A 13,097-nucleotide genomic window follows, 5' to 3' on the forward strand; every position below is an offset into this window, starting at 1 on the left:
CAAGAAGAATTGATGCTGTAATCGCTGCCAAAGGTGCTTCAACAAAGTACTGATTAAAGGGTCTGAATACTTATGTAAATGTGATATTTAACTTTATTTTTCTAAAACCAGTTTTTGCTTTGTCACTATGGGATATTGTTTGTAGATATGAGGGAAACATTTTTTAAAATCAATTTTAGAAGAAGGTTGTAACATAACAAAATGTGGAATAAGTCAAGGGGTCTGAATTCTTTCCGAAGGCTCAGTATGTGCAGCGGTTCGTATAGGAATTGTTTATGACTGTGATTCAGTCACATGTATTGAGTTTGCAGTACTTCTATAAATGCATAACATCTGAAGTCCTATACATTCTCTGTTGGACAGCAAAATAAGACCACCTTTAACACCCTTACTCCTGAATTAAAAACACTCACCTGAACACGACTTCGCATCAAGCTTTCCTTCATTTCGTCCAGTTGTAAGAAAGAACACACATAGGATCTGAGTGAGGACTTTTCTACGCTCCATTTCCTACAACAAAACAATTCCACTGCAACTCATCTTTATGACAGCTACAGATATAAAACGGGGTTCAAAGGGCACTATGCATGTAGAGTTATCTCATTTTGTTTGGAGTCTCTTTGGGATCCGATTGAGAGGATAAGACAGCCTAAACAGTCACATACAAAGTTATGCTTATAACGCATTATGAAGAGGGCGCTCATAGGACATGTTACCCAAAGGTTTTACCCACACATTTGAAACTCATGCAACATGAACATGAATGTGTGCTCTGTTAGTATGGTAGCTAGTCGATATTAACACCACCTCCATACTGAGTCAGTTCCTGTTTTTTTTTATTGAGATTCCGTTGCTGTACAATCCCAGGGTGTGTCTTACACCCAAAGACACACAGATGAGAGGGAGCCACATTCTAAGACTCATTTTCTTTTGGGGGGGAAAGAAGAGCTCAAACAACCCTCTGTCAGTACTGCAACCGTAGTCAATACAGGACTAAGATCGAATCGTATTACACCGGCTCCGACGCTCGTCGGATGTGGCAGGACGTGCAAACTATTACAGGCTGCAAAGGGAAGCACAACCGAGAGCTGCCCGGTAAAACGAGCCTACCAGACATGCTAAATAACTTCCATGCTCGCTTCGAGGCAAGTAACACTGAAACATGCATGAGAGCATCAGCTGTTCTGGATGACTGTGTGGTCACGCTTTCCGCAGCCGACGTGAGTAAGACCTTTAAACAGATCAACATTCACAAGGCCGCTGGGCCAGATGGATTACCAGGATGTGTACTCTGAGCTTGCGCTGACCAACTGGCAAGTGTCTTCACCGACATTTTCAACCTCTCCCTGTCTGACTCTGTAATACCAACATGTTTCAAGCAGACCACCATAGTCCCTGTGCCCAAGAACACTAAGGTAACCTGCCTAAATGACTACCGACCCGTAGCACTCACGTCTGTAGCCATGAAACGCTTTGAAAGTCTGGTCATGGCTCACATCAACACCATTATCCCAGAAACCCTAGACCCACTCCAATTTGCATACCACACCAACAGATCCACAGATGATCCAATCTCTATTGCACTCCACACAGCCCTTTCCCACCTGGACAAAAGGAACACCTATGTGAGAATGCTATTCATTGACTACAGCTCAGCGTTCAACACCATAGTGCCCTCAAAGCTCATCACTAAGGTAAGGACCCTGGGACTAAACACCTCCCTCTGCAACTGGATCCTAGACTTCCTGATGGGCCACTCCCAGGTGGTAAGGGTAGGTAACAACACATCTGCCATGCTGATCCTCAACACAGGGGCCCCTCAGGGGTGCGTGCTCAGTCTGGTCATGTACTCCCTGTTCACTCATGACTGCATGGCCAGGCACAACTCCAACACCATCATTAAGTTTGCTGATGACACAACAGTGGTAGGCCTGATCACCGACAATGATGAGACAGACTATAGGGGGGAGGTCAGAGACCTGACCGTGTGGTGCAACGTGATCAAGACTAAGGAGATGATTGTGGACTACAGGAAAAGGAGGATCGAGCACATCCCCATACTCATCGACGGGGCTGTAGTGGAGCAGGTTGAGAGCTTCAAGTGCCTTGGCGTCCACATCACCAACAAACTAACATGGTCCAAGCACACGAAGACAATCGTGAAGAGGGCACGATAAAACCTATTCCCCATCAGGAGACTGAAAAGATGGTTCCTCAGATCCTCAAAAGGTTTTACAGCTGCACCATCGAGAGCATCCTAATGGGTTGCATCACTGTCTGGTATGGCAACTGCTTGGCCTATGGACCGCAAGGCACTACAGAGGGTGTGCGTATGGCCCAGTACATCACCGGGGTCAAGCTTCCTGCCATCCAGGACCTCTATACAAGGTGGTGTCAGAGGAAGGCCCTAAAAATTGTCAAAGACTCCAACCACCCTAGTCATAGACTGTTCTCTCTGCTACCGCATGGCAAGTGGTACCGGAGCGCCAAGTCTAGGTCCAAGAGGCTTCTAAACAGCTTCTACCCCCAAGCCATAAGACTCCTGAACAGCTAATCAAATGGCTACCCAGACTATTTGCATGCTGCTGCCACTTTCTGTTATTATCTATGCATAGCCACTTTAATAACCCTACCTGCATGTACATAATTACCTCAATTAGCTTGACACCGGTACCCACTACATATAGCCCCGCTATTGTTATTTATGCTGCTCTTTAATTTGTTTTTTTTCTTATCTCTTACTTTTTTTGGGGTGGGGGAATTTTCTTAAAACTGCATTGTTGGTTAAGGGCATTTCGCTGTAAGGTCTACACCTGTCGTATTCGGCGTATGTGACAAATAAAATTGGATTTGATTTGACCCTACCACCCCAGCAGAAACCCATCTACCTCAACATCTAGCCACTCAATGTGCAATCAACAAACCCTTTGCAGTGCAACCCATAGCAAACCACTGAAGCACCATATTCATTTCCTACACTCATTCAGGCCTTTAATCTTGATCATTTGTCATCTCCCTCTGTTCATTTCCTTAACTAGTTAATTTCCCTGAGCGCCCTGTTACAGCTGAGTTCACAGGGTCATCTCACAGTAGGGCAACTCATTAACCTTTGACCTTCCTTGTACCCTGACACAGGGACAGAGATAACCATGGAATCTCTCTGACATATGGGTCTTCCTCAGTTTAGCGTAGACTAAACCGTTGAATGTTACATACTGACCTACACTCGTGAATTACATCAATCAGTCATTTTTGTTCAGAGTGAAAGGTGCTGTTTGAGACCATAATCTGTCAATATCCTTTCACAAAGATAACATGGATGCCCTTTTCAAATTTATCACACAATGACTGGCTAGTGAAATGGTGTTGTTATGGGCAACAGCGGAGATGATTTAAGATTATGGTCATGCCGAAGACAAGCAGTGTGCATTTCTGTTCAGGCTTCTGCATGGACAGCTAGAACAGGACCCCTGCTTGCATTCCAGCTGCTTTTACTGTGATAGCAGATTGCCTAAGTGCAAGTGAAGCAGAGCCCTCTGTCAACAGCCAAAAACCATGGTGAGTGAATTGCTTTGTATTGTAGCTTCTCTATGTTATCAGAGGGCGCTGCTTTGAGCCACACGCATTCTGTCTGACACACCTGTTGGCGTACTGTGTTGTTTTCAATAGATAATTAAGCAATTTGAGTTATTGATTGTGCCATGTATGAGTATTTGAAGAACATAATACTGAGTGAGCCTTACAACATGAGATGACACCTAAAGTGTATATATGATGTTTTGCAATAAAACATATTGTCCTGACTGGAACAGAGTCTATACAGCAAGTCATTGAATGAGATGAAGCCTCAGGTTATTGTCTGCCTGTGGTCAATGTGCTGTTCCCCAAATCTGTCAGTGCTTCACAGATAGTGATAAAGAAGATTAGCATGTTGCTAAGATACCGGTTGATGGCATTCTCCTTTAATCGGCTGCTTCATGGTGACATCTCTTTGCTCTGTCTCCATGTTGGCTCAACACCAAGACAGATCATTTGGAGGCATTGACAAATCCTCTTACAAATACCCTCCTTTTTTAAGTACCTTTCAGTATTCACTGAGTTTAAAGCTCATGTGATACCACATGTGTAAAGAGCTGTGGAATTCCATTGAAGTGATGAGGGGAAAGCAACGGAGCCTCCCACCATTTTGAAAACCAGGGATGTTTTCAATTAGGGTGACACGTTCAGAATGTTGCAGAAACAAATTGTATAAATAAATAATTTAAAAAAAACAATCTCCAATTCTACGTAAACAGATAATTGTACCTTTTCTACACAACACATTTCTATCTGAACGTTACGAACAGGCCCCAGGAATGCAATGCAACACTAATTCCAGACGGGCTTCTAAGCAACCAATCACAGTTTGCATTTGTGCAACTCTCCCCTTCATATAGGCAGCCAGTGACTATTTGCTTTGCTCTTCTAGGCCAGTAAAATCCAGGGTTTGAGTGAGGAGGAGAGGGAGCATCTACTCCCCCTGCTCCGGAATGCCCAGTGGGTGGTGGCGGTGGGAAGGGACGCCATCTACAAAGAGTTCATCTTCAAAGACTTCAACCAGGTCAGAAAAGCTTGAATATATTCATAAAGCGTCTGAGAGTGCTGATCTAGGATCAATTTAATGGCTGTAGGGTATAAAACGCATATTACTTGATTGTGACAATGAAGACTTGCACGTACAGTGTGCTACTTTATCTCACAGGCCTTTGGCTTCATGTCCAGGGTGGCTCTACAAGCAGAGAAGATGGACCATCACCCTGAGTGGTTTAATGTGTACAACAAGGTATTTCAATAAGCCCACTAGGATTGCCTGGGGTAAAAGAGATATAGACAAACCTGTTATCCCTTTCACAACTAGTGATGCTGTCTCTCCATAAGTCACTATACGGCAAAAAATAGCTTCTGGATATCAGGACAGCGATCACACACCTCGAATTAGACGAAGATTTTTCTTCAACAAGCAGGACGCACAGGACATTCTCCGAACACCCAACAAGGCCAACATCCCAGTTACTTACAAGAGGAAGAGACGCAGGTACAGAGGACACAGAGCGGGATGCCCCGTAAGGATCCGCAGAAGGCGAGTGGAAAAGCTGCCGTTACCGTCAATATTACTCGCCAACGTGCAATCATTGGACAATAAATTAGACACGGGACATCAAAAACTGTAATATCTTATGTTTCACGGAATCGTGGCTGAATGATGACATGGATATTCAGCTAGCAGGATATACGCTGCACCAGCAAGATAGAACAGCACACTCCGTAAAGACGAGGGGGGCGGTCTGTGCATACTTGTAAACAACAGCTGGTGCACGAAATCTAAGGAAGTCTCTAGATTTTGATCGCCTGAAGTTTAGTATCTTGTGATAAATTGCAGACCACACTACTTGCCTAGAGAGGTTTCAGCTATACTTTTTGTGGCTGTTTATTTACCACCACAGATGGATGCTGGCACTAAGACCACACTCAGTCAGCTGTATAAGGAAATAAGCAAACAGGAAACCACTCACCCAGTGGCGGCGCTCCTAGTGGCCGGAGACTTTAATGCAGGGAAACTTAAATCAGTTCTACCTAATTTCTATCAACATGTTAAATGTGCAACCAGAGGGAAAACAATTATAGATCACCTGTACTCCACACACAGAGACGCGTACAAAGCTCTCCCTCACCCTCCATTTGGTAAATCCGCCACAATTCTATCCTCCTGATTCCTGCTTACAAGCAAAAATTAAAGCAGGATGCACCAGTGACTCGGTCTATAAAAAAGTGGTCAGATGAAGCAGATGCTAAACTACAGGACTGTTTTGCTATCACAGACTGGAACATGTTCCGGGATTCTTCCGATGGAATTGAGGAGTACACCACATCAGTCACTGGCTTTATCAATAAGTGCATCGAGGATGTCGTCCTCACAGTGATTGTACGTACATACCCCAACCAGAAGCCATGGATTACAGGCAACATTTGCACTGAGACAAAGGGTAGAGCTGCCGCTTTCAATGTACGGGACTCTAACCCGGAAGCTTATAAGAAATCCTGCTATGCCCTCCGACGAACCATTAAACAGGCAAAGCGTCAATACAGGGCTAAGATTGAATCGTACTACACCGGCTCCGACACTTGTCGGATGTGGCAGGGCTTGCAAACTATCAGACTACAAAGGGAAGCACAGCCGCGAGTTGCCCAGTGACACAAGCCTACCAGACGAGCTAAATCACTTCTATGCTTGCTTCGAGGCATGCATGAGAGCATCAGCTGTTCCGGACGACTGGGTGATCACGCTCTCCATAGCTGACGTAAGACCTTTAAACAGGTCAACATTCACAAGGCTGCAGGGCGAGACTGATTACCAGGACGTGTGCTCCGGGCATGTGCTGACCAACTGGCAGGTGTCTTCACTGACATTTTCAACATGTCCCTGATTGAGTCTGTAATACCAACATGTTTCAAGTAGACCACCATAGTCCCTGTGCCAAAGAATACGAAGGCAACCTGCCTAAATGACTACCGACCCGTGCACTCACGTCCGTAGCCATGAAGTGCTTTGAAAGGCTGGTAATGGCTCACATCAACACCATTATCCCAGAAAGCCTAGACCCACTCCAATTTGCATTCCGCCCAAACAGATCCACAGATGATGCAATCTGTATTGCACTCCACACGGCCCTTTCCCACCTGGACAAAAGGAACACCTATGTGAGAATGCTATTCATTGACTACAGCTCAGCGTTCAACACCATAGTGCCCTCAAAGCTCATTACTAAGCTAAGGATCCTGGGACTAAACACCTCCCTCTGTAACTGGATCCTGGACTTCCTGACGGGCCGCCCCCAGGTGGTGAGGGTAGGTTGCAACACATCTGCCACGCTGATCCTCAACACTGGAGCACCCCAGGGGTGCAAGCTCAGTCCCCTCCTGTACTCCCTGTTCACCCACGACTGCATGGCCAGGTATGACTCCAACACCATCATTAAGTTTGCAGACGACACAACAGTGTGCCTGATCACCAACAACCACGAGACAGCCTATAGGTAGGAGGTCAGAGACCTAGCCGGGTGGTGCCAGAATAACAACCTATCCCTCAACGTAACCAAGACTAAGGAGATGATTGTGGACTACAGGAAAAGGAGGACCGAGCACGCCCCCATTCTCATCGACTGGGCTGTAGTGGAGCAGGTTGAGAGCTTCAAGTTCCTTGGTGTCCACATCACCAACAAACTAGAATGGTCCAAACACACCAAGACAGTCGTGAAGAGGGCACAACAAAGCCTATTCCCCCTCAGGAAACTAAAAGGATTTGGCATGGGTCCTCAGATCCTCAAAAGGTTCTACAGCTGCAACATCGAGAGCATCCTGACAGGTTGCATCACTGCCTGGAACGGCAATTGCTTGGCCTCCGACCGCAAGGCACTACAGAGGGTAGTGCGTACGGCCCAGTACATCACTGGGGCTAAGCTGCCTGCCATCCAGGACCTCTACACCAGGCGGTGTCAGAGGAAGGACCTAAAAATTGTCAAAGACCCCAGCCACCCCAGTCATAGACTGTTCTCTCTACTACCGCATGCCAAGCGGTACCGGAGTGCCAAGTCTAGGACACAAAGGCATCTCAACAGTTTTTACTCCCAAGCCATAAGATTCCTGAACAGGTAATCAAATGCCTACCCAGACTATTTGCATTGTGTGCCCCCCCCAACCCTTCTTTTATGCTGCTGCTGCTACTCTCTGTTTATCATATATGCATAGTCAGTTTAGCTATACATTCATGTACATAGTACCTCAATTGGCCCGACCAACCAGTGCCCCTGCATATTGGCTAACCGGGCTATCTGCATTGTGTCCCGCCACCCACCAAACCCTCTTTTACGCTACTGCTACTCTCTGTTTATCATATATGCATAGTCACTTTAACCATATCTACATACTACCTCTATCAGCCCGACTAACCGGTGCCTATATGTAGCCTCGCTACTGTTATAGCCTCGCTACTGTTATAGCCTCGCTACTCTTATTTTTCACTGTCTTTTTACTGTCGTTTTTATTTATTTATTTACCTATTGTTCACCTAATACCTTTTTTGCACTGTTGGTTAGAGCCTGTAAGTAAGGATTTCACTAAGGACTTCCTGACGGGCCACCCCCAGGTGGTGAGGGTAGGTTGCAACACATCTGCCACGCTGATCCTCAACACTGGAGCCCCCCAGGGGTACACCTGTTGTATTCGGCACACGTGACAAATAACCTTTGATTTGATTTACCCTGTCTTTCCTGCGGTCTCTTATCCTCTCCACCAGGTCCAGATCACACTCAGCACACACGACTGCGGGGGCCTCTCCCAGGGAGACATCACTCTGGCTACCTTCATCGACCTATCATCTGTCCTCTGAGCAACTCATGGCCTGCAGCCATTTCAGTCTATCAGTTCCAGTCATTTCAGTATGTCATCTCAATGGCAGAACCCAGAGCAGAGGACACCTATTCATCCCGCCCCATACGTTAATTCAGATGACTAACCTGGGACAGGAACAGGAAATGACATCTCAGAATCCCAATGAATGTTTGTTTAAAAGGTCAAATTCAATTAATAATGTAACATTTAGCAGGTGTGGTGTTTGTTACTAGACTGATATGGGAAGTGGAGCACAAGACCATAAGCCAGTAAAAACACCATTCAACTATATACAGTGGGGTCTGAAATTGACACTCTTGATAAAGATGAGCAATAATGACAAAAAAATAAATAATTCAAATACTGAGCTATATTGTATGCTCCAAAAATTGGGAAATTATATTATTTTATACTCATACAATTGCTCAGAAAAATTGATTTTGTGTAAGAAATAAGACACTTCTACATTAATGTGGATGCTACCATGATTATCGATAATCCTGAATGAATTGTAAATGAGTGAGAAAGTTGCAGAGGTTCAAAGATCATATCCCCAAGACATGCTAACCTCCCGTTATTGGTAAAGGTGAGAGGTTAGCATGTCTTGGAGGGTATGATCTTTGACCCTCTAACTTTCTCACTCATTATTCAAGATTCATTCAGCATTACCTGTAATCATGGTAGCATCCACATTAATGCAGAAGTGTTTAGAAACATTCTATTCTTATTTACAATGTAACTCAAATGACACAATACATTATTTACCATTAAAATAATCTGAAACACAACCAAAACAAACTGCAAATGCATCCAACAAGTTTGCAGAGTCACAAGCTTCATGTAGTCATGTGTGCTAGGAATATGAAACCAAATACTAAACTTGACTACTTTAATTTATAAGAATCTGTAGGGGTGTCAATAATAATAATAATAATAATAATAATAATAATAAGAGTATTACTTGTTAAACAAAATCTCTCTGAGCAATTGTAGTCATCTAAATTAATATAATTTCCCACATTTGTTTGAGCATACAATATTGCTCAGTATTTCAATTATTTATTTTATTCAGTCATTATTGCTCATCTTTATCAAGTGTCAATTTCGGAACCCACAGTAAATGAAACATTCCTCTATCCCCAGCTGAGCGGATCAAGTGCTCTAAAATAAAAAGCATCAAAAAAGGTACGTAATATGACTCTAGCTCTGACTACGAACTGGGAAAAATTCCTTCACTTGTTTATTCGTCATTTTCTAAAATTATAGTGGCAACATAAACACTGCGTTTTGTTGTCAGTCTGTCTAGTCTACATGTGCCTGCCATTTGTCTCAAACTGTTTTCCTCTGTCTAATGTTTTGTAAGTGGCAAATAAAGTTGTTTGAATAACCAGTGTGTCTTTATTAATTTGTCAAAAGAGTGGCCTACAGACAAATGGGGTCAGCCTCAGAATATTTCACCCCTCCTAGAAATCACAAGATTATCAACAAGGTTTCATCAGATTGAATATATTTATCTAAAAACGACAAATGGAACAGCTGTTGTAGCATTATTGAAAATTGAATGTTGCTTAGCTTCCGGTGTGCTGAAAGTATTTTTGAATCAATTGTTATGCTTAAAAGGAGTGCAGTCAAGGCCAACAAATGCTTTCAAAAGGTGTTTCCTCTGGAATAATGAAGGATAGCAAACAATTACACAATAGTCAGGGGTGGATGTAGTGATTTAGCAGCCCCAGGCAGAGGCCTGGGGTGTGCAACATTATTTTAATGGGTTTTATACAGTATATAAAAAGATGAATAGTATTATTTTTAATTATGCCCAGCTCACGAGATAGCTGCAAACTCATGCCACTATATATATATTTTTTTTAAACATTTAATGAACACAATTACATGTACAGTATGAAAGAGAACTGGACCTTACTGAACTTGATGTTATGAAGCCAAATCCCTGAGGCTGATCGATACATAGAAATATAATCTACATTCTTTAAAAAAATCTTTATGTATCTCTATAGATCTATTCATTGGCGTTACCCAATAGCACTCGTCAATCTAACCTATAAAGGCATACAGGTAAATGCCTATTGCTGTTAAAATTATGCCCATACAACAATAACAGAAGGCATGATCTACCATACCTCCTAGAGGGCAAGGTGCTTCGTTCAGATTTTCACTGCACATTTGTAAAGTTTACAGATTCTCACTGTACAATTTACAGATTATATGGTGGGGTAATCACTAAGCAGCAATTTCTCATGTACTAATACTACCACAATCATTTGCATAAGGACATGTACATGTTTCTATTGCAATTGAATATAATCTCCTGGCTATTAAAATGTCACAAAATATTAGTGGGTGTTTCCCCATTGACGGCTCCACTGAAAAATAGAAACCACAGGATGAATCCATTGTCAGGTCTTTGACAACTGTGTGCCTTTTTGAGGGCCACCCTGTCTATTGGTTTTCATTCTTGCTATATAATCAAGCATTGGTGCTAGACAATCAATCAAAGAACAAACTAGAAACTGCAGGCCTCAGAGACCAGAATTGACCCCCAAACTAGTGCTTGTCCTGCAGTCAAAAATAAAAACACAATGGTTGAAGATAAGAAAACCAAAATTTAAAAAAATGACAGACAATTTGTGATTAATAAAACAAACAAAAAACAGTGGTCACATAGTCAATGCTTAAGAATGATACACCAGGACTAGGCTAAAAGTCATCACATCATTCTTGTCAGACTATTTCCCTTCTTATGACTCCAGAAAGGGAAAACATCTACGACACAGACATGGAAAGAAAACAACTGATATGTACTTAAGTTTGACTACAAACACTAACGTGAAAGCACATGGAAAATATTGAGGGGAAAGAGCAAAGGTTTTTTGGGGTGGCCTACCATGTGTACAGTAGGGGTGTTTTTTTTGCAAACAGTTTTATCCCAGTAGCATTGCTTCTAAGAACAGTTTATCACATGCCAGAACAGTTTAGTCTGCAATGTTTAAACCTTACATATGAAAAACTGAGACATGCTTTTCCTGTCTTCTTTAGCCCTATAACGATGTTACTGGGTGAACAAGCAACACAATTGCATTGAACAGAAACTGAGGTAGATAAAATTAGAAGATAAGTTGATGAATTTACTACAAGAACTGAATTGATGGAGACTTAAAACAGCCTATAAAGATGCCGAAATAAGCTGTTTTCTGTTCCTTGAGATCAATTCTAGGTTAAACCATTCGATTCAAGGCTAAACCATTGACTCAAATAGAAAGGGGTAATGAATATGTTGTCAAATCAAAGGATTGTAAGTCTCAGATTCTTAACATATTGGCGGTGCACAGTATACTAGGTTGTGTACTACAGCAGCCAGGGTTTCCTGCTGCCTGAATTATTACTGAAAGATGCAATTAGCCACAGACGGACCACAATTAGGAATACATGTATATATGCACTGTAGTACAATAAGTGGCAAGGAAGGTAATGTGTTAAATTCAAAAGGAGCTCAAGTCTTAAAAATGACTCAAGTTAGTTGTCCATAGAAATCCATGCAGATATGTTTGCTCCTCTATCATTCATTACTGTTCATTGGGTCATTATTTATTTCACTACAAAATGAATGATTTTCAGTGAAAACTGTTACTTGTTGTAGATTAATCGAACAGAGACAGATTTAAAATCACTGTCGTAAGTACCTGGAACATGAGCATTGAGAAGTAAATTGTGTTTTCTGGTAGGGGGCAGTAGAGGGGTTCTCCCTGACTCACAATTGTGGTCTTGCTCTCTCCAAACATTACTTGGAGGCTAAAATGTTTTTCTATTAAAACATTTTTTTATCTAGAATATTTTCAATCACCACTTTAGAACGAGACGATTGTGTGAGAGAGATATCAGGATATTGTAAACTAAAGAGTTTATAGCATCTAACTGAAACAGAAAATCTAGAGACAGAACAGACATTGAAATTACCACTTGAATAAAACCGTCGTCAACTGCTCTATAGAATTAAAAAAAACTAAATTATATTACATTAAAAAAAAAAAAAATGTTTTATCACAAAACCATACATAACTTTATCTGAATGGTTTGAGCTGCTATTCTACATATTTTACATATGTGCTTTCACTTTCCACATATTTGATAAATGTCACGGTAGCTAAAAACAATGGCTTGTGCTTCTGAAGATATCTGGAAAAGGGTGTGGAGATAGATAAAAGGTGGGCAAGATAAGGCAACTGTTGAGTGATGCATTGGGTGGACCAGAGGTGAAGCAGGCTGGTAAGCAGGGCTGTGTTCATTAGGCACCAAACGGAAGGAAACACACTCAAACAGGGAGGGACTACTTGAACTTGTCTAACAAGAAACACTTATTTTCTTTTTCCGATGCAAAAAAAACATTTTACAACGCTTTCCATTGCGTGCCCTAATGAACATGACCCAGGTGTGTGTCCAAGCCACAGCCAACCTACTCAGTGGGCCTTGCCGTTGCTGTTGCCATTTATATGGGTCTTCTGGGGCTGAGATGACCTGGGCTCCTCTGTGCTGTAGAGGCAGTCCAGGAAACCGCAGGAGATCTCTGTCACCATGGATCTGTCAGGGATGGACTGGGCCATGCCATAGATTGCTCCCTAGAACATGAACATTTATGAATGTAGAGCCATGTATCC

At 42.5% G+C, this 13,097-nt stretch overlaps 3 protein-coding genes across 4 annotated transcripts in view; 1 reads left to right on the forward strand and 2 right to left on the reverse strand.

Moving 5' to 3' along the window:
* The window catches only part of si:dkey-192p21.6 (heparan-alpha-glucosaminide N-acetyltransferase), a 38,453-nt gene extending 37,890 nt beyond the window's left edge, over positions 1-563 (reverse strand). Inside the window, exon 1 of the mRNA XM_014154261.2 lies at positions 414-563. Within this exon, the coding sequence (XP_014009736.1) occupies positions 414-507 (94 nt within the window). The 5' untranslated portion in view covers positions 508-563. The remainder of the gene's footprint in view (positions 1-413) is intronic.
* A 2,467-nt stretch (positions 564-3,030) lies between these two features.
* Positions 3,031-9,817, forward strand: pcbd1 (pterin-4 alpha-carbinolamine dehydratase/dimerization cofactor of hepatocyte nuclear factor 1 alpha). The gene is made up of 4 exons (XM_014154449.2): positions 3,031-3,558; positions 4,469-4,600; positions 4,742-4,822; positions 8,333-9,817. Exons 1-4 carry the CDS (start codon positions 3,556-3,558, stop codon positions 8,423-8,425), a joined length of 309 nt encoding a protein of 102 aa, XP_014009924.2. The 5' UTR covers positions 3,031-3,555; the 3' UTR covers positions 8,426-9,817.
* Positions 9,818-10,134: 317 nt separating this feature from the next.
* The window catches only part of LOC106576820 (sphingosine-1-phosphate lyase 1), a 39,539-nt gene continuing 36,576 nt past the window's right edge, over positions 10,135-13,097 (reverse strand). For both annotated transcript variants that reach the window (XM_014154260.2, XM_045700701.1), the window contains exon 14: positions 10,135-13,058. In XM_014154260.2, coding sequence (XP_014009735.1) covers positions 12,900-13,058 — 159 coding nt within the window. In that variant the 3' untranslated portion in view covers positions 10,135-12,899. The remainder of the gene's footprint in view (positions 13,059-13,097) is intronic.

The sequence above is a fragment of the Salmo salar genome, chromosome ssa18 (assembly GCF_905237065.1).
Source record: "Salmo salar chromosome ssa18, Ssal_v3.1, whole genome shotgun sequence".
Taxonomy (NCBI): Eukaryota; Metazoa; Chordata; class Actinopteri; order Salmoniformes; family Salmonidae; genus Salmo; species Salmo salar.

Bases quoted from the DNA above. Each gene is read 5' to 3' on its own strand.
- pcbd1 (XM_014154449.2), top strand. The intron at 4,601-4,741 runs GTCAGAAAAGCT...TTTATCTCACAG, and splicing joins TCTTCAAAGACTTCAACCAG to GCCTTTGGCTTCATGTCCAG. The intron at 4,823-8,332 runs GTATTTCAATAA...CCTCTCCACCAG, and splicing joins GGTTTAATGTGTACAACAAG to GTCCAGATCACACTCAGCAC.